The following is a 21,416-nucleotide window of genomic DNA, read 5'->3' on the forward strand; positions in this document are numbered from 1 at the left end:
TTCACCATAGGGCGTGGCCTTGGTGGTCGTTTGGCCTTGCTGGCCTTGGTGGTCGTTTGGCCTTGGTGGTCTTGGCGCGCTTTGGCGAGACGTCAAACAGTGAGAGGCGTTTAACTCGAAGACTGTCGCCTCCATTCCACACAATCCCCCATCAGCCCACTGACCTTCCTCCGCCCTCCAGAACGTCCTGGCCGTCCAGGATGCGGTCGTCATCGTCATGCCTAATGGTGCCTAAAAAACCGCATCTCAAAAAAACAAAAAAAAACTAGGCAGCAACAAAGTTGGGTCTTCCCCGCCACTGCGGCAAGCCTCCTCTTCTTCCTCCTTTTCTCTTGCTTCTTTAAATAATGGGGCTATTGACTGCCAATAATTAATCAGGCCGTAATTAAAATCGCAACTGGGATTATCTGGCGGCGCGGCTCAGCTGATGCGCCTGACTCTGTCAGCCCGCTCGCCTAGAGTATCGTAATTTTCGATATAACCGCCCTCCCCCCCCCCTCTTTTTTCTTTTCTCTCCATCTCTCTCCCTCCGTCGCTCTCATAAATTATGTATGCAAGTGCCTTTGCTTTATGAACGCCTTCTCTTTGCTCACCCCCTTATACCCCCTACGGCTTCCTTTATTACTTTTTCGCAAAAAAACGAGGAAAAAATGGTCCGAAACTCCTTGTGCCCCAATTAAAGCCCGCATGAGACAACGTCGACTTATGCCGAGAAACGCGGGGGCCCTGCCGCTAGTGCTGCCGAGACAAAACAAAATGGAATCTGCATGACAAAGCTCTCAATCCGGCCCTGGCCGCCCCGGCGTCCTCCCCTCCTCGAATTAGACCAAGTGCCACTCAACTAATAAGGACGGGACCACCTCAGCCTCACTTACATTAAAAAGTTGTTCCCCTTCCCCGGCCAAGATCCCCCTTCGCGCAATAAGGAAAGAAAAACCCGAGGATGACAACTTGCAAATCTCGAGGAGCGTGGACCACACTGACTGCGTGAAAGGCACATCAAAATATCAAAAAACGAAACGCACTAATTTTACGTGAATCATCTACAGTCCCATTAATCTAATTCACTCAAAAACTTCACACCCTTTTTTGGCATTTTTTTTGTTATTTTTTTCTCATAAAGAAAATGGCACACACATATTTTTGGCAGCGCCCGTTTGAGACGGATTCATGGACCAGACCTCCATCTCAATGATTACGACCGGGGCCCAGCCGCGCGGCCTCTCAATGTGTCTCCAAGCTCGCTGCCAAATATGAGCCTCATAAAACGACCAGCGTCCTGTATTGGAAGCGCGCTTCCCCCGGCCTTCGGGCCTTCGGGCCTTCGGGGTGTAGTAATCCCTCCTTTTGCCTTCCTTTCTTCTTTCATTATTTTTGAAGCGATTTCCCAGCCATCCGTCTCGGACAAAGATGCTGATAAAAAAGGCACAAAAAACTCTTTTCCCCTCTTTTTTCTTGGCGGACTCGGCTTTCGTCGCCTCGCGAGACTGAGGCGAGGGCGAGGCGGCTCAGCGGACGGAACTCCAAGTTTTGGCGGCACGGACCGGCACGGACGGACCTTAGATTTTGGCCGACACGGTCGCAGAGACTGCGAGCCAGCCCAGCCAGCGGTCAGGCCCAGCCGGGCCGGGGGCACTGCATCAGGCCGACTCGACACCCCCATTTCTCTCAAAACCTGAGCTCCACTCGAGTGAGCGCCGCGCGACAACGAAGAGACTTTCTCCGCAACTTGAGCCTTACCCGTGAGTGGTTGCCGTCGACGAAGAACTCGGCCTGCGTCCAGCCGGCGCCGGAGTGCACCGGCGGCGCGTTGAACTCGTCGAAGACGCCGGCGACGCCCTGGTTCTCGTCCTCCAGGACCTCGGCGTGGCCGGACTCGGCCATGGCGCGCACGCCGGCGCTGGCGGGCTGCCCCAGGCGGAACAGGCTGTAGCTCGCATCGTGCGACCGGCCTGCAACAACGAAGCACCCAGTGTGTCATCACCAAAGCCAGGCCATTTCCAGGGGTTCACTGTGAACGCAGATGCCTCTCTTCCGCTCCGAGGCCTGCCATTTTTCCGCGTGCGCTTCGGCGAAGGGAAGCCGTCGGACCCATTCGGCTCGCACACTCGCGCGCCAGCGAACAAGGCGGAGTCCCCCCTGTCCTTGTACCATGCAAATGAAACCGCCGCGGCCACGCGCGCCCCGCTGGGGGCGTCCGACGCCAGCGGCAGAACCCCGCGGCAAGAAGCCGTGTCGCCGCCACGGACAGCGTCTTGTCCTACCCCCAGCCACGCCTTGGCCACGCCGCCATGCTTCGGCCCACTGGGAGTGCCAACACGACTCCACGAAAAAAATATGTGAGGTGGGGAAGGTTAGGGCCGGAGGCAAGAGTGGCGCTTGATTAAATTCTATTGAGGAACGGAGATGTTGAGAACACATTTTTCCAGGACTACGACCAGAATACCAGAGAACATCGATACATCGATAAATCAACTACATCGACGACCAAAAAACTACCACTACTCGAGATTTTGATCGAAATCGATGTTTTCTGAAACGGTAACCGCTACCAAAGTTAGCATTGCATGCGGTGACCCAATTTCAAAATTCGATTTCCTAGCAGTCACAAACTTCAGTGACGCTCACCATACGGGACACAGAAACTTGAAATTGGATTTTGGTTAAGTTGTCATCCCCGCCTCGGCAGCCCTTCCTTGATACATCTTCGTCCCGCGTCTTGTTTTCGGCGACGCTGTATCACGCGAGCATTAATAACAGCAAGACAGACTCCAGGCTCCAGGCTAGCGGCCTTGATGAATGAACCGCCGCCGTGGCAGCGCGTGACAATTCTATTCGGAGCCCCTCGGGGGCCCTCGGGACATCGGTCTGCCTCGCTCGCACTCGAGGGGAGGCGCGCGGGGGTGCGAGAGAGACAGAGCGGATTCCGGCCTGCTGCCTCGGGCCCAATGACTTAAAGCAGCCCCGCTGCCCCCGACGCCACAGCGGGGCACACTGGGGCTCTGCGTCGCCACGTCGCCACGTCGGCGCGGCCATGACGTATAGTGGCGGCACGCGGGGGGGACGGGGAGGGCGCGGCCAGAGCGGACATGAACACATCGCGGTCGGCGGCGCGGCGGAGCGTGGATTGCAGACACACGTGCAACACGTGGAGTTTACTTCTTCACCGAGAATGGCTGCACTTGGGTTCACTTTCCGCCGCAGAATTGAAGTTTCGGGGACGCGGGGAAGGAGAAAGGCACGCGGCAGGGTAGCAGTGGACCGGCTGTGGGGGCGGCTGTGGGGGCGGCTGGCTAGCGCTAGCGCTCTGCAAGGTATGCAGGCAATGATTTGGCGACGTGGCAATACGCGCGGGCCGGGGGCCGCTCCGGCCGCTCCGCCGGGGGGTGTGTATGGTTGGTACGACGTTGGGCGCAGCTGGCACGCAATTTACGGTCTGTTATGTTGCCGGCCCTGAGTGTGCAGAGTGCCTGCGACGGGCACCGCGCTACAGCCGCGCGTTACAGCGTTACAGCGAGGCGCAGATGGCAGCGGCGGCCCGAGTATCTGCCAGCGGGGCGGCTGGGCCGCCAGGCCGCCAGGCAGGGCTGGCAACCTCGGCGGACACGGCGCGTCGTCGCGGCAGCAGTGCTGCCAACGGCACGACAGCCGCGTCACCGACGCCATGCAGCAGGGCTGTTTACTCCGGACACGCGGTCCGGTGAATCGATTGGACGCTGCAGCAACGGCCCCTGGGAGTTTTCGGGACGCCGCGGCCCTGGCGCGTCGGGTAGGACCAGTTCCAGGAAACTTGGGGCGTCGGTTTGGACGCGGCGACGCGGCACTCGACCAACGGAACAACGATGCCAGTGCCAAGAAGAGTGTACCCGCACCGACCCGCACCGACCCGCACCCCGCAGACCGATACAGGGAGTAAACGGCGGTCGCGAGGGCGAGGCGGGTGGCGGCGGCGGGTCGTTGGCGGTGCCGCCCCCTGCGCCGCCCCCTGGGCCGCTCCGCCCCCGCGCCGCCCCCGCGCCGCGCTCCACGACCGGAAACGCGACGCCGCCGGACCGGAAGTGCCGAGCGAAGGGAAGTGCGCGCCGAGCGCGGCGGCGCCAGCAAGTTTTCGGTCGTTAAAACTTGCAGGTAAGAAATCTTCGTATCTGCACCGGCGGCGCGGCAGCAGTGGCGCGGCGCGGTCGGGTTGGCTGCGTCGTGCGGGAGGCCAACGAGCCCCGGATGATGGATACGTTGGAGGAGAGGGTGCCAGGGAGCCCGACAGCCACCTCGCTCTTCCTCGTCATGGTGTGCCCGGAGAGCGCGGGAAGCTCACGATAGGCAGGTGGCTGCATGGGGCCTCTCTGTTGTCTTGCAGGTGCTGCGTGTACTGCACGGTGTGCTGCACGGTGTGCTGGGTGGTGCTCGACACTGCTTGCGAGACGCGCCGCGCTACGCGACGCGAGATGCTGCCGTCGCCCCGGGCGACGCCGCGCTACGCCGCGCGCCCACGCCAACTTGTCTGACAACAGGTGGGAGGGGGGCGGCCAAAGCCACGCTGCTGCGCCAGGCAGCAACCCCCACCCTTTGCCCTCCTGTTACCTGGCCTGCCAACTTGTGTCGCGTTCCAGGAAGCGAGACTCGTTCAGTCAGACGGTCCAGAAGCGGCCCGGGGTGCTTTAAGTGGCCCAACACACACACACACACACACAACACACTCACCATGCATGCACACCTTCCATCCTCTCGAAAAAAAGGGGGTAGAAGTCGGAAGGACTAAGCAGGCAGTATAAATGCAACCCATTGCACACACGCACAGCGCGAGGAGGTTGCTCGACCCCCCAAAGCTTTTTACTTTTGTCACGATAATCGTTGGTGAGACTAACTCACGTTGTTCAGTGGCGTACGGTGGGCCAGCCCTGCGACAGGTGTGGTGGGATACGCAGTCACAGCGTCCACGCACAGAGTTTACGCTGTCGCCCACACAAAAGCAGCGCACCTTGTTTGCCAAACGCGAGAAATCTTCATTAAAATTAACCCTCCCCACCATAGCACCCGGCCTGGCCCGGCCCGGGTGCGCGACGTGGAGGTAAAAATGAGTGCTTTATTCCTGCGGAGTCCGTGCGGCTTGCGCGGGGGCGCTGCCGGGCGGGGCGGGGCGACTCGCTTTAACTAATCTGGTTCGGGCGCGCGGGCTCTGCATGTAGAACGCGCCATTTGCGCGGGGCGTCCGCTACACTGGCACCGCCTGGCCAAGCCCGGCCAAGCCCGGCACGACCCGCAGTACGAATGAACCGCGCGGAATCCGGCCGGACCGTGTTTGGGCAACCGCGGCTGGGGCCGGAGGGCGGCGGCGACGAGGAGAAGAGCGACGCACGCACTCCATTATTTCGTCCCAATTTTGTGCGAGGCGTCGCAGTCTCAAAATCACCCCATTTTGCTTTACGTTGCCGCCGTGCTGCGAAGAGAAGACAGTCAATGCTGGAGGCCCCGGCGGCCGAGACCTGCAGCAGTCGCCATCCCCACAACTCAAGCGCGTCGTGTTTTTTCCAGCGTTTGTTGGATCGCGAAGTCGCCCCGTGGCGGTGCAGAAGAAGCGGGCCCGGTTCATCACGCCTGACCGCCCCGGAGCCCTTATTACCACCCAACTAATCCTGTCCAGCGGGTCCGCACGCAGGAGGCCCGTCCGGTCGCAAGGCCCGCCTAACAGCCGGCTGGGTCCGAACGGACGCTCCGTCTCTCTCGGGCAGCAAGGGAAGTCCCACGAGCGTGAGAGAGACAACATCGGGGCTGCTCGGAATGGGGCTGCAGACGGAGGGGAGCGGGCCGACGCAGCGCCTCGGGCCGAGCCGAAGAGAAGCAGGCCAAGCAGGCGAAGCGCTGCAGTGACGAGATTAGCCGCGTTTGACCGGCCAGGGCGGCCATGGCCAGCGGCTAGGCATGGCAGGCGCGGCCAGGCACGGCACACTGGGATCGTCTGATGGCTTTCTTTCCTGGATAATTGCCAGCCAGTGACTTAGGGGATCATCTGACGCACTTTAGAACGGGGCGACGGCTTCACTCCGCCGTCTCGTGTTTCATCAGGGGGATTAATTTCTCCGTCCGTCTGTCTGTCTGCCTGCCTGCTGCCTGTCTGTCTGTCTGTCTGTCTGTCTGTCTGTCTGTCTGTCTGTCTGTCTGTCTGTCTGTCTGTCTGTCTGTCTGTCGTCAGTGCCGAGACGGGCCCGCAAACGAATTAACTTTAGTCTCTATTTTCTGTCCGTCTGTCTATCTTGTCTGTCTGTCTTCCGTCTGCATGTCTGTCTGTTCGGCGGCCCATACAATGCCCCTGTTTGTTCGTGGCGCGTCCCATATTAATTCTTGCTTCATTTGCAGTTCCTACTTCGCCCGGGAAATATAATACGTCTGGAGGCTGGAAGCTGGATGCTGGAAGCTGGAGGCTGGAGGCCCGCACGCACTTCTTCCCCTCCAATAACGCGCTCTTTGGTACGCCGCCGCCGTGCCGGTATTCCTAATCACGCTCCTCTGATCAGCATTCTTGATTTCCGGGGCCGCCCCGCCCCGCCCCGCCCCGCCCCGGCGAGCAGGTCGCGGGCCACTTTGCTCCCACGTCAGGCCCGGCTCAGCCAGGCACGCATCGCTGCGTATTACCGCCGCCCCTCCATGGCAGGGGTGCCACCGCGTCGGCCACCGCCGCCTAAGCCAATGGAGTGCCCCGTTTCCATTTTATTTTATTTTTTGAATAAAAAATTGATTTTATTTTTGGGCGTGCCGGTGCCGGAGCTTGCGGAGAGGATTTTTGACGCACTGTTCGCAGAGAACGCCGCATGCGCAAACCTCACCATATTTTTATTTAGAAAAAAAAAAAAAAAGAATTCAACTGAATGAGGCAGCAGAGCGTAAACATGACAGCAACAACAAAAAAGTCTTTTTGTGTGGAATTAAACAATGTGGCCATTTCCGGCGCAGCCGCTGCAATCTGGCTGCAGCGCAACGCCGCTCGCTAAATTTGTGAACAGTCTGGCAAGTTTACAAAAGTTTGGCGAGCTTTGACGAAGAGCGGCGCTGCCGAGCCGCGCCGCGCCGAGCCGTGCCGAGCCGCCCGACGGTTCACCTGCTTTCGAAATCTCAAAGGGCGCCGAGCAGCCGAGCAGCGGGGCGCCGAGCAGCGGGGCGCCGAGAGGCGCACAGCATCGCTCGCTCACTTGACTCCGGACCTGAGCTAGTAGCAGCCAGCGGCCGGGCCCGGGTTCCAATACCCGAAAAACAATTTCGATTTTTCCTTCCCCGGCGTCCTCTAAACATCGCCACCATAGAGCCTTGCGGCTTTCTGCGAGCTTATCAATCGATATTGCCTTCCCTTCCCGTGTCGATAGTTTCAAAATTTCACGCTCGTGAGGAGAAAGTTCTCTTTATTCTTTGCGTGCCAATTCTCACACGCGAGACTGCAAAACTTGTTTCGGGACACAGCTCGCTGACGGTGGCCGTTCGGGTGCAGAGAGAGAGAGAGAGAGAGAGAGAGAGAGAGAGAGGAGAGAGAGAGAGACAGACAGGGATAGAGAGCTAGACGGAGCCAGGCGGAGAGAGTGGGGTAGGGGGTAGGGTCGGAGCTGACACAGGCTATCTCGCAGCTACAGCCCACTCAAGGAACAAATCTGCTAGAAGCAATCAGCGTTTCATCCGCTGGGCTGGCCTCGCCGCCGCCCCGCCGCCCCGCCGCCCCGTGTGTCTCGTCTGCTATCCATGCAACCCGGCCCTGCCCGGCCCTGCCCTGCCCTGCCCTGCCCTGCCCTGCGGGAGGGTGGCACACAGGTTCGGGCTGACCAGTTGCTATCCTGTGCGTCCCGAAATCGCAAGTGTGTGAGTGTGTGTGTGAGAGTGGCCAAGTGTGTGTTTCTATCCCGGATGAGATGGGTTCTATCCCCCAGGCGGTCCCCTCTATCCTCCCCGAGGCCAGCCTGAGGCCAGCCTGAGGCATGTCTGCGTCGGCCCCACATTTCCGATTATTTGGCTGCGTGCATCGCCAGCCCCGCCCAACGGACTGGCAGGGCCGCGCTGTAAATGAGTGCCGCGCGACCAATCAGAGGCAGGGGTTTTCAATCCGAGAGAGCCGCGCGTGACGTCATCGCTGTCCAACACAATCGCGGCAATTCTTCCTAATTTTCCGGTGTGTCGGTGTGCCGGCGCGATAAGGGGGCGAATAACGAACTCTCCAACGCGGCGGACACGCACGTGCACGCACACACACACGCGCGCGCACACACACACACACACACGTTGCTGTTCGGGCGGACTATCTTCACACGCGACGCTGCGCCGTTTTACGTGCCGTGGCTGCGACACACACACACACACTAACACACACACGTGTGCAATTGCGAGTGTCATGCCTACGCGGCAAGAAGAGCCCGGCTAGGTTCATCCCCCCTCTCTACCCCCGGCCGAAAAGCGCGTGCGGCCTTCTCGTATTTGGACAATAGTGTCTCCCTCAGAGGCATGCATAGCAAGCAGCCAAAGATCGCGTTACCTCCACGTTACCCATTAGCCTCCCCGGCTAATCCTCGGGTATCGCATGACGCGCCCTGCTCCCCCCCCCCCCCGCGTGTTGGTTGGTCCCGCCGGAAGTGTTTTCGCCTCTCATTATACATTCCGTAATTAAGTCGCATACGGGAGGGTACGCTCCGTTGTGTTTCTACTTTTTTGTATTTTATTTTTCAAATTCTACTTTCTTTAATCCGCCGACCCGCTAAGCCCCTGGGTGAGATCAGCGTAATTAGACCGCCCGTAAAATTGTTTTTACTTTTCATGCAGTTTATTGGTTTTTTTTGGATCTTTTTTTTTCTTTAAATAAATATCCATGTCGTCGTGCTGCTCGTGTGTGTTTTTTCCTCTCTTCCTCGTTTTTTTTTGCAATGTGCCTCTGGGGACCGTTGTCGAACAGGATCATGCGAATTGGGACTGAGTAGGACGGCGGGCAGGGGCTACCCCCTCACCCTCTCTCTCTCTCGCTCAGAGGTGCGTAGTCATCAAGAAAATAACCTTTCTCTCTTTTCCATGCCATTTCGCCCTGATTCGGCCAGAGAGGTGGCGACAGCGAGACGAGGAAAAAGGGGAGAGGAAAAGGGGGGGGGGGCAGCGCTCGCAGTCGCCAACATGGAACTGGACGCAGGCCAGGGCGAGCCAGGGCAGCCAGGGCCAACGGGATACGTATCAGCCAGGGCCTGCGCACGCATCCAGCAGGATAGTTTCATCGCTCCGTCTCTGTCGCGCCGCGCCGTGGGGCCCGATGAGAGCGAGAGAGACGGAACGACGAAACGATGCATCAGAATGAGGCAGTGTAGGAGCCCTCCGCGACGCCACTCCGTACTTTGCTTCTCTTCACCGACACTGCTATGGAATAATTAGCATTCCGCCGCAAGGACCAGCAGCTCCATGTCACTGCGTCACTGCCAACGTCGGGGAGCTGGCTCATCCACGCGCGCTGTCGTTGCCAAACTTTAATTCGCCGCCGGCCGACTGTGTGCGTGTGTGTGTGTGTGTGTGTGTGTGTGTGTGTGTGTGTGTGTGTGTGTGTGTGTGTGTGCGCGCACTCCTCGTCGCAAGGCGGCGGCATCATGTTCACTATTCATTATTATGCAAATGGCGTGGTTAACGCGTCGCGGGGGGATAGACAGACAGGGGGGAAGGGAGGGGGGGGGCATCAAACACATGCACACCCACACAATCCGGAAGCAGGGGCGGATCGGCGCGAGAAACTGTTGGCGTTGCGAGAACAAGAAAATTCAGTTATGATGGCTTGAGAATATTTTTTTAAAAATTGTTTTTTGAATTAAAGTTGACATGGCGAAGACTCCTTAAGATTCCAGTCCGCCCTCACTTTTTTTTCTGTCGAACTCGACACAAACTCGACACACATCGTGTGCAGGTCCGCGTGCAGACGGAGAGATTCTCCGCCTTGTGGAGGCGCGCCGCCCCACTGCGTCAAACTCGATAAGGAGCAGAGGGAGACAGACAGTGCATCTGCAGCCCAGCCAGCGCAGCGCAGCACGGCTCCAGAGGGGCTCGTCAATATTTACAGATGTGCTCGACGGACGTCCAAAAAGGTAGCGACGCTGGGACGGAGTTACAGACCGACAGACGTTCAAAACGACAGACGCCAGCAGACAGACTGACAGACAGAGAAAGGAAGACTGACAGACATTCAGACGGCCCATTCGGCTTGTGCTAAGCTACCTGCTCGAGGGCTGCTCCACGACGGGCAGGCCCCCCAGTTCGCGACACGCTGGGCGCGTTGGCGGTGGTTGATTTATCCCCTGTCTCGGCCCACGCGACGTTGCCGTGGCGGAGCCGTGGCAAACTTGTGAAAAAGGGGCGACGCGCGTTGTCAAGGGTTTGAAAAGTGAGCGGGCTGTCCCTTTGTCGTCGTGATTTCAACCACGTGCCGAGCCGAGCCGAGCCGAGCCGAGCCGAGCCGAGGCACTTGTCACGCAAGTCACATTTTCTCCCCCAGACTTCGCTCTGCTTCGCGCGCACCACGCGCCGGCCCCTTGCAGATTTATCACTTTGGTAATTTCTCCTCTTTCTCGTCCTCCTCGCCGGTCCTTCTGTTGCGTGCCACCCTTTTGTTGACTGGTCTCCCCTCACGTCCGCGTCCCACAGTCCCGCCGCTCCGCCCCCGACAGACAACCCGAGGAAGCCAGTCAAACATATCGCACCCTCCACGCAGGGAGATGGAAAAAAAATTAATCGACAGTGGAAATTTTTTTCCCCCGACACGCGTGCTGACTTCACGAATTTCGACTTTCGACCGTTGAAACGCACCCCGTCTAAATTATTGAATAAATAACAGCGAATGCGAGAGTGGCCTCTCTTCCGGGGACTCCTTCCGGGGAGCCACTGTCCCCCGGAACACGGACCAAGGAGTCGAGCCGGCCGGGCCGGAGACGGCAAGCTGCTAATAACAGTGAGCATTGTCACAGACGGCAGCCCGGGCGCACCCAGCCAAGCCTGGCATTGGCCTAATTAAAATTAATGAAGTTTCTTCATTTTTCATGGCGGCCCGGGCCCGCGCAGCCCGCGCAGCCTAGTCCGCCGGCTTGACACTTCCTTGCCGCTGGCGATGCCGCGCGCAGTCCAGGGCCATCTCAGCGCCAGCTTGGGGCCAGCCTTGGGGCCAGCCTTGGGGCCAGCTTGGGGCCAGCTTGGGGCCAGCCTTGGGGCCAGCTTGGGGCCAGCTTGGGGCCAGCTTGGGGCCAGCCTTGGGGCCAGCTTGGGGCCAGCTTGGGGCCAGCTTGGGGCCAGCCTTGGGGCCAGCTTGGGGCCAGCTTGGGGCCAGCCTTGGGGCCAGCTTGGGGCCAGCTTGGGGCACCTTGGGGCTTCAGCAAGCCGCGCCCCATTCGAGACATCATTGTCTGGAAATGCGCCCGCCCCAAGCCTTGTGGTCCACCTTTACGTGCTTTCATCTAGGTCGGCACTCTTGGACCGGAATATTTTTTCTGAAAAGGTGCGCGGCCCGAGCACAACACTTTAGGAAGATCACCTACGAATAGCATCTGTAAACCGTAGGCGTACCCAAGGCCTGTGCTTCTCAGCGACCTTACGTGCGTTGATATTCGGCAACTTTGACGCAATCACTTTCTGAAAGAGTTTGCACGACGGCGCACATGCCAATGGTTGCTTTGGCAAAGAGGCACCCGACACTCTGAAGTAACGAGACCCAACAATACGAGGGATTGAAGGCTTAAGGATTCCTCACTAAAGCTACGCTTGCGTTTATGTCGAATCCACATCCTTTTCGAGTCGAAATAATGAGGTGTGAAGGTTAGAACCGTTGGCGTGTCCAGGACTGAGGCCTCAACCGGGAGGGCGGCGTTCATGACTGGCAGAGGCGGCGTTGACCGAAGAGCGGGCTGCTTTGAAGGTTTGCACGACGGCAGGCAGTAGGCAGGCCCAAGGCGTGCTTTGCAGGACCCACCTCCAAGAAACAAAACCGGGGGCATAAAGGGAGAGGCATTAATATTCCTGGCCAGCAAAGCGAGGCTCTCGTTTATCATCGTAATCACATCTCCTTTTCGTTTTGTTCTGAATAATGAGGTGTGAAGGGCCGACGGGGCGAGGACGGGCCCCAGCCGGGAGGGCGGCAGAATGTTTATAGACTGGAGAGGGCCTGCGGGACCACAGAGAGGGGCGGGGGCAAGTAAGGAGCCAGATGAACGTCATTTGGGTCAGCGAGTCGTCAAGGCCCGTCGTCGTCAGGCGAGTCGGCGGGCACGCCGTCAAAGCGAATAACACACGGTGGCAACCGCACAGAATTAGCCACGCGAAAATGTTAGGGTTTCCCTCCGGTTCCCTTCCTTCCTGCCGCAGCGAAATCATTTTTGCTCCACGCCCCGCGTCTCGCGGAAACGCCAAAGGTAGGACGGCGCGCAACACAAAGCGCCAAGCACGAAGCCTCGAAAGCGGTTCGCGGCGGATTAATTTGGCCGAGAAGACCGAACGCGCCGCGCACGGCGTCCCAGCCGCGCGGAGAAAGGAGGCACCTCGAGCCTTTTGCAGCGACCTCGCCCAGAAAGCGCGTAATTCATTTCATCAACTATGACTCATCGAGGAGCAAATTTCATTGATGGGATGACTAGTTTGCGCTAATGCCCGACACTTTGTCCAGGCGACCTCAAAGAGAGCTCTCCGAGGAGGGCTCCGAGGGCTGGAAGAGCTCGAAGAGAGCGGCGCCTAAATTAAATGAGTGGAATCATGTCAAAGGGAGAGCGGCGGGAGGTTGGGCTCTTAAGGCCGGCCGGGCCTGCGCCTGCAGCGCCACGCCCAGGATCGGGATCAAGGGATTAAAAAGTGCACATCCCGCGCCGCGCGCGCCCAGCGCAGGTTTGCATACCAACAACAACAAGAACAGCACCTCACCAACAACAGCGGCGCGGCAGCAGCAACAACAACAACAAGAGCTAAGCCTTTTTCGCGCCTTTCCTGCCGAGATAAGGCGCGCCTCATTAGGAATACAGGGCGACCCGTTTCGGCGCCGCTTGGTGTTGTTGTTTTTATCTTGTTTTTGCCTTTTCGGGGCGCCAGAAACAGCAGTAAGAATCATCATCGGGCAGGGCAATTAAGCGGCCAAATCGAATGAGGAAGTAACAGCGGGGGAGGAAGAGAGAGGGAATGAGGAGGAACCGGCCGGTCTGTCTCTCTCGCACTCACAGGGGACGCGCCGCACGGAAGCGAGAGAGATAGAGCGGCCGGGCGCGATATTAGCTCATTTGTCCGCCGGTTTAATCCTCGCGTTTAATCGCCTTGTGTGATGGTGTTGACACGGCGAGGCGAGGCGAGGCGCCGAAAAATGTTTGCTTTGAATCCCCGCGGACGGCGCGTCGCGGCGCGTCGTGTCGCCGAGCCAGAGGCGCACCAGTGTGCGCCCCGCGTCCCATGACAAATTGGGGTTCGGCCTCACCGCGCGTCTTCGGTTTCCAATTGGGGTGCCAAGTGTAGCGTGGCGTGGCGGGGCGGGGCGGGGCGTGGCGGGGCGTGGCGGGCGGGCGTGGCGGGGCGTGGCGGGGCGTGGCGGGGCGGGGCGTGGCGTGGCGGCAGGGTCAGCCAGCCGGCCGGGCCGAGGCCGCATTCTCCAGCGGGTGAGGGTCGCAGCTGGAATCCCTTTCTGATCAGTGACCTTGCCGGCCTTGCCCCGCACCGGCGTCCACGTCGAACATTCTTGCCCGGCCAGCGGATACACAAACCTGACGATGAGGTAGTGCGGTGCGGTGCGGTGCGGTCCGGGGCGGCCGCTACCCCGGGCCGGACCGCCCCCGCTCGGCCCGCACGGCTCCTTGGGTTTCTTCGGACCCTTTCACACGAGCCGGCCAGCCGCAGCAGGAGGGAGCAGGCCCAGGCAGCACCGCAGGCACCAGGCAGGCACCAGGTCCGCAGGGGCCTCGCCGCTCGTTACCCACGGCCGGCTAGGGTTTCGGCCGGCCCCTCATGAACGGGGCGCCCAGAGAGAGAAAGAGAGACTAAAAACGAGAAAGAGAGACGAAATGTATTCCGCCGCCGCGCAACAGAGTAACGGCACACGTCTTATTTACGCGGGCCTTGAGCCTTTTTGCCGCATCGAGCTGTCAGCAGCACGACGGGGAGGATGGAGGAGCCGAGGACTGCGGGGACTGCACGCTGCAATGGAGCCCACCGCGCCTTCGCCGCCGCCCTCACCGCCCCCGGCTTTGTCTGCAGGTGGCTCACTTGTTTGTCACTCTCCGCCCCGCCCCGCCCCGCGCGCAGCCCACCGCCACGCCCCCGCCAATTTTGTTTCCTTTATTATTTTCCTGACGGCGCGCCGCGCACCGCAGCGCCGCAGCGTGTTCTGCGGCGAGCGAGGTTGCCGCCCCGCGGCAGCGCGCAGGCAGCGCGTGCACTGTGCAGGGTGGCAACCCTACGGGAGCGGCAGCCCTACGCCCCCAGGCCGCCAGGCCGCCAGGCCCCGGGCCCCAGGGGGTGCAGGGGATTACATGCATGCACACTGGGAGGCTGATCGCTTTGAAAGGGCCTCGGCCTCGCCAGCGATACACCGCGCCGACTACATCCTCTTCTCCCACTTCTTCTTCTCCCTTAATTTTGCCGCGCGTTTAGCCCTGCCCCTCCCCCCTCCGTCCTGCTCCTTCCTGTTGCTTCGTGATTTCGGCTCCCCGTGGCGTCTCTGGTCCCTGGTCCCTGGCGGCCAGGCAGCCCGGCAGGCCAGGCCCATCACCCGGCGGGGCTTTAGGGCCGGAGACCTATTTCCGGCCGAGAAAAAGACAATAGATTTGAGCACGCTGGACCGGCGGGGATCCGGTGCCTCGGGGGCGTCCTTGCCGCCAGCCTGCCTGCCTCCCTGCCTGACTGCCTGCCTGTCTGACCGCCTGCCTGCCTGACCGAAAAGGGGATCCGAATGAGCTGCTCAAGTTGAGTGGCGTCTGCCGGGCTGCCGCAGCGAGAGAGTAGCACTAGGGGCAAACGTCGCGCAGGTTACTGACACGGGTATCAAAAGGCCGCTTGGTTGCCACGACGGCGTCCCCGTCGGCCCCCGTCGGCCCCCGGCCCTCAAAGGCAATGCGTTTGTTTGGCGCACGCCCGGGAAAAGTGTGCGGCGAGGCGGCGAGGCGGCAAGGCGGCGGCGAAGGTGGAAAGTGGATTGGGTGCCACATCAAAGCGCGCGTCCCTTCAGACCTTCAGACGGTATTGCTTTCCCCGGCGGGGCGGGGCGGCGCGGACGCGACGAGCAAGAAGCGGCCGAAGTGGCGCCAAACAGGACGAGCGCGGCGCGGCGGCAGCGGCCGAGCGAGCGACTGCCAATGAAAAGCCACCATGAGGGACGCCGAACGATTCCAGCATCGCGCACCGCACGCCATGGGAATAGACATGACAGCAGTTTCCAGTGACGCGCCGACACGTTTTCAACTTTTGCATAGGAAAAAGTTGATGAACTGGCCGGGTCGAGCGGCAAAGTGAAAGTGCACACGGGCAGGGAAACCGACCGACGGACAGACCGACAAACAGGCAGGCAGACAGACAGACAGACAGACAGACAGACAGACGGTCGCGGCGGCGGTCGGACGGGCAGACGGCTTGAGCTGCCGAGCCTTATTCGAGCCCCATAAGGCCCCAGGGCGACAGAAACTTCTTGGTGGCCGCCCCGCCGCCGCCGCCTTCCCACCGCGTCCCCAGCGTCCCCTCCCCAACCCCAACACTACTTTTCTCGAGGAGCCAAAAGCTTTCCGCACGTTTTGTCGGTGTCAATCACTCCGCCCCACTCAGGGCCAGCCCTTCATTACGAATTCTGGACAAAGGGCGCGAGGACAGCGCGGCGGACGTATTGACAGACGGACGGACAGACGGACGGACAGGCAGACGGACTGACGGACTGACGGGCAGTCCGACGGACAGCCCTTTACTGTATATCCCTTACTCCAGTTCTTGGCCCGCGCTGCCCTCCCCCTTGACGATTCCCCACAGCGGCAGCGGCTAGTTGCTTTCCTCGAACTTGGCCAACAACGCCAAGAACGAGCTCGCGGTGGCAAAACACACACACCTTGGCTCGCCTTGGCTCACCCCGGCGCAGTTCGGCGGGCAAAAAGGCGGGAGGGGGACGGGCCCTGCCAGTGGAGGTGCCGGCTGGCTGGCTGGCTGCTTCTGCAGGTGGAAACTGGGCCGGGCTTGACACAGCTCCAACACCGCTCTAGCAGACTGATTCCAAGCGTCGTTTAGATCGCTCTGTCTCTCTTGCACTCATTGGGCGTCCTGAGCAGGTGCGAGAGAGACAGAGCGACGCTCGAAATCAGTGTGCAGTGCCGCTCCAGTGCCGCTCCAGCGCAAAGCCAGCACGGCCGGCAGCTGATGTCGGTCTTCTTGCAGTAATTAATCAAAGCAGTCGCAGTGATTGTTCTGCCTCTCCACACGGAGCGGAGCGGAGCGAGAGCGGAGCGGGCATTGCCTGCCAGGCGGCGGGCGGCTCGGCGGGCGGCCTGCGACTCGAGGGGGTTGACGGCGAGCAAACTTAATCCGAGGCGTGACGTGAACGGAGCGCGACGTGGCGTGGCGACCGGCACGGCGTCAGGAGCGCGTCAGGCCGCCAGGACGTCAGGACGACAACCAACCACACGTTGCCGTCGTGGCTCAGCGCCGCCACAGTGTACTGGAAGGCATGCTTGGACAGCTCGAAAAACATGGACTCGTTCGAATGTCAGTCGCTTTCGTCGCCAGTGCGGTGTCGTGGACGACTGCCGGTCTGATGCACCACGGCGCGGCGCGCGCTGAGCCACGGCGCCTGCAGAGCACCGGGTAGGCAACACGCCGACACTGCTGTGCGGCGGGCCTGACTACGCGGCAGGCGCTCGGTCGCCCCAAGAGTGTGAGAGAGAGACAGAGCGACGGAACCACGTTTCTGAATGGCTCTGCCGCCGGCTGGTCTTCAGGCACGCCGTCGTTCGCTGCCGCGGTGCCGCGCCTCACGTGGAAGAGTAGCGCCCCTCTTTTAATTGAGGCTCGAGGGAAGCGAAGGGGTTCGTAATTAGAACAAGAACATTTCCCGGCGCCCTACATCGCGGTGGCCCCGGCCCGGCCCGCCCGGCACGCCCAGCCGGCCGCCAAAAGCCGGGCGGGGCGGGGCGCGGCGGCAAGACACTTAAAAGAGATGTTTACGGTGAGGCGCACCGGACCCAGCCGGGCGGGAGAGCAGCCAGAGCAGGGAGCGGCTCTAGAGGAGCGAGGAGAGCGGCTAATTTTGCCGCTGTGCCTGCGTCTCGGCCGGGCCGGAGCATGGCGAGCGGGAGCGGGGACTCTCAAAAAATAAAGATAAGAAGAAGCAAATCTACTTCCTAATCCTCCGTGCAGAATAAAATTTCTGTAGGGCAAACTGATTTTTCCAACAGCAGCAGACAGAGGCAGCTCTCCCCGCGCCGCGCCAAGCGTGCGTGCGGCGGCCGTGCCACCGTGCCTGCAAAATCAGCAGTGGACATGACCAGATTTCCGGATAAGGTTGCCAGCCAGCCAGTTCCCGGACCTGTCTGCAGTGTTTTGCCTGCCCGCTGTGCCGCTGGACCACTGTGCGCGCTCGAGCGGCCGGGCCAGACCGGGCCCTCCCGCCAAGTGGCGTATTGGCCCCGGTATTGTCTCCGGCAGACACGCCTGTGCCCCGCCAGCCCCGCCAGCCCCGCCAGGCCCAGCGCCCCCGGCTCTGATCAAAAGGAGCAATATTCGGATGTTGCCGTGGATTACAACCTCCTGCTGCTTCCCCCTGCCCGCTCCGCGCCCCGCCGCCTTGGATCCGTTTCCCGGCGTATTTCCGGTGTCACGCGCGGGGGGCGTGCCCGGAGCGGAGTGGCCCGGAGCGGCGCGGCCCGGAGCGGCGGGAGCGGGCTGACCGGAGCAACGCGACAGCGGCAGACGACTGATTCCGACTAGAGTCGTTTGGTCGCTCTGTCTCTGTCGCGCTCGCGGGGCGTCCCGGGCCACGCCGCGAAGCTACTCTTCGGAAGCGCTCCGCAGACGCTGCTCGCGCTGCTCGCGCCCTGTCCCTCATTTCCGGTCGCCGGGTGCCGCCGGGGCCCCGGCCGGGTTTTGCATCATTAGCGGGGCTGCAGACGACACAGCGTCACGCCGCGCCGCGCAGGCTGTGTACAGTGTAGTGCACGCGGTGCAGGCGTTGTCTGCCGCGTCCAGACGCGCTCCTGCTGCTTTGTTATGCCCAGGCCGGGCCAGAAGATCGTCCTCGGCCTCGCCTCGGCCGGCGGGCAGCAGCGGCTACTTCGGACGACGCATTTTAATGTCAAAAGCATAGCACCAGCACGTCCGTTCCCTCCCCCCGCTCAGCGCGTCTCTGCCGAGCTGCGGCGGAAAACGCAGTGAGGACGGAAAAATTTGGAATCGGGAGTCCGCGGCCGCTGTGGAGCGGGCGGGCTGCGCGGCGGCGGCCTCGCCGCGCACGAGCGGGCCGAGCCGGGCCGACACTCCTTTTGGCATTTTAATGCCGATTTATCAACTTCTCCTCTCCCCCAGCTGGTGTGCGGTTTGGCTCCGTGCTCCCCCTCCCTCTTTCTCCCTCCCTCGCTCTCTCCCGGGGATTAAATAGCGGGCGAAGCCCTTCAAAGTGTTTCGCGAGGTTCCGGGCCAGACCGACCGCCGCCGCACACAGCGGCACGCCGGAGAGCGCGGCAACCCCGCCGCGCACGCCGCGCACGCCGCCGCCGCGCCGTTACGCCACTGCCAGAAAATCGGGCGCGGTGTGTTCTGAGCTCCGCAGGGCGGCGCGGGGCGGCGCGACCTCGGCGCCCCCGACGTTGACTCGGCCGCGGCGGCACCGCAGGGCTGCCAGGGCCGCCAGGGCCGCTAGGGTTGCCACCACACACAGTTCGGAAAGGGGTTGCCAACCCCGCTGGTGTACGTCAGGCGGGGACCGCAAGGGGGAGCGCGCTCGCCAACCACAATAAGGGAAAAGAGACAGAGGACGTTGCCGCGCGCCGCGAAGGACGCCGTCCCCGCGACTCACGCGTCTGCCGGGGACGTTATTCGGCTGCGGGCGATGCCACCAGTGTGCGTCAATACCTGAAAGCAGAGGAAAAAAAGCACGATTAATTTCAGAATTTTGCTTAATGTGCAGGAAATTTATTATCAGCACGAAACAGAAGCAAAGACTGCGTTTTCCAAACTCCTAGGGTCTTACAAGCGAATTTTTTTTTTTCGTGGAAAAGAGGAAGCAGTTACTGTTAACAGTGCGCCCCCTTGTTCTGCCCTATCCCAGAGTACCCCGCCGGCCGCTCTCCCTTGAGGTCGACACTGTCACTTCCATCAGGCCGTCGCATGGAATCCACTCAACTGGGGGTGGGGGCGGCGCGGCCGGAGTGAAGCCGGCTCGAAAATGAATCCGTTTAATGACTCAGAAGGCAGAATGGCGCAGCGCCGCGGCCTCGACATTTGACACGGCCGGATTAAGAAAGCGCCACAGTGTAGCCGCGCCTGCCAAAGTGATGGCGCGGAGATGGGGTTAGGCCGTTAGGGGCTGGCGGCGTGGCGCGGCCTGGCGCGGCCAGCCAAGTGCCTCGGCGAGGTGGGCGACGCGTTGAATAAATTCACCCCCCTCCACCTCCCCGCGGCGATGCTCAACTTTTCTCATTGCGGATTGAGACGGCACGGTCAGATGGAGCGCGAGATAACAGGCCGCATCTGTCGGCAAGACGGCTGCCAGCTCGTCTGTCTGGCTCCAGCGAGCCTCCAGTGTGCCTCCAGTGTGCCTCCAGCGAACCTCCAGCAAGCCTCCAGCGGCGGCGGCTGGACAGACCACACCGCTGACAAGGAGCCCGGCCCGGGCGGCCAGGGTGGTGACAAGCGGCCAGACAGATGGTGGGGCTTAAAGACAGAGGCAGGGAGTGCTGGGGGTGCCGGGGGTCGGCAGATGGCCAAGTATCGACACGGCAGACGACATGCACACTGCGGATTTGTCCCCGAGTTCGGGGGCCAGGTCGGGGCACTGCTTCGCCGCCCTCGGGTCCCCTCGGGGGGGCCCTTCGGGTTCGGGGGGCCCTTCGGCTCCTTCGGGGGGCCCTTCGGCTGGCTGGGTGACTGACCCTCGGGCCGAGGTCTGCTTTACGGCGGTGCGGCCCTTTTTTACGGCGCGCGGGACGGCTGGCTGGCATGCCGTGGCGGGGGACGCGTCTCGCGGGCGGTGCAGGGCGCGCGCGTAAATCCGTACCGAGGCCCTGCCTTGCGTCGCCCTGCGCCCTCCGATGCAGCACGCCTGTCAGCCTTGCAGCTCACCGACCACAAAAATGTCGAAACTAAAGGATTCTAAATAATGTCTGGGCTAAGTCGGATGGAAGCCAACGCTCGCGGAGTCCGGATGGCAGTGCCGGGTGGTGTGACGAGGCGTGAGCCGCGCACCGCCCGTGCTCCGTGGTGGCCAAGGGCAAAAGACGCGTCGGTTTGTCCGACAAACGGTGTAGTACAACCTGCAACGCCGAGCCGAGCCAAGTAAGGCGCCAAGATGTGCGCAGTGAGCCAGGCGGCCGTGAGCAAAAAGGGGAGGGGGGAGGCGCCACGTGAGCGCTAATCCCGAAATTAGCAACATGATCCGGCACTTAGGGGGCGGCGCGATCGGGTGACAGTCACTACCGTCACGACCCCCTGCCACCCCCACCCCCCGCCGCCTCGCGCCGCCTCGCGCAGGGCCGGCCGAATAAACTCCCTCAAACGAGGAAAAGATGCCTTCCCTTCCGCCCTGCCCCGCCCTGCCCCGCCCTGCCCCACCCTGCCTCGTGGAGGAAGAGGGTCTCGATATCGTGGACGGACCGGGACGGACACACCGGCGGGGGAGGGAGGCATTCGCATTTAAAATGCAAATTAAACGCTTTGCGCGCGGGGGGCGGAGGGGGCGGTAACAGTCTTTCAATAACTGACAGACAAGCCCTCCCATGAAGAGACACCGTCCAATTTTTTTGAGTACTCATAACGCGAATCGCATGAATTCAATAAGGAAAGTTCTGCAAAAACAAAACAAAAAAACATCATTTTTCACCTTACCTCACCACTGTTATCTTTCTATAAAAGTCCAAAAATTGTGTTTCCTCGTCCCCTCTCTCCCTCACGGCGCTTTGAAAAGTAAAACGCTGGTACCGTTTACCCTGAAACTGCGTCCTTCCTTCCATCTCCGGTCGAATTTCCACCGAGAAGCCATTAAAACGTCACCGTCACCGAGAAAACAGTTGCTTCCATCTTCGAGAAAGCTCAAAGTGCCTCGCTCCGATTCGCGGCGAACTTTGGCTTCAGTATTAACGCGCGCCTCGAATGGCCAGGGTCGATTCCGATTCCCAGTTTTTTTACGGTGCCCTAATCCTCGCTGCGCCACCGTTCGGCTCCCACGGACTTACACAAACACCATAACCGGGTGTCGACGTACCGAAAGGCGGGCGGCG

The 21,416-nt window shown here is 61.0% G+C and overlaps 1 protein-coding gene across 1 annotated transcript in view; it reads right to left on the minus strand.

Annotated features, from left to right (window-relative positions):
* Positions 1-21,416, minus strand: part of LOC117641100 (spondin-2-like) — a 468,689-nt gene that overhangs the window by 7,593 nt on the left and 439,680 nt on the right. Inside the window, exon 3 of the mRNA XM_034378209.1 lies at positions 1,741-1,952. Coding sequence (XP_034234100.1) covers positions 1,741-1,952 — 212 coding nt within the window. The remainder of the gene's footprint in view (positions 1-1,740; positions 1,953-21,416) is intronic.

This window comes from Thrips palmi, unplaced genomic scaffold, assembly GCF_012932325.1.
Source record: "Thrips palmi isolate BJ-2018 unplaced genomic scaffold, TpBJ-2018v1 HiC_scaffold_15, whole genome shotgun sequence".
Lineage (NCBI taxonomy): Eukaryota > Metazoa > Arthropoda > Insecta > Thysanoptera > Thripidae > Thrips > Thrips palmi.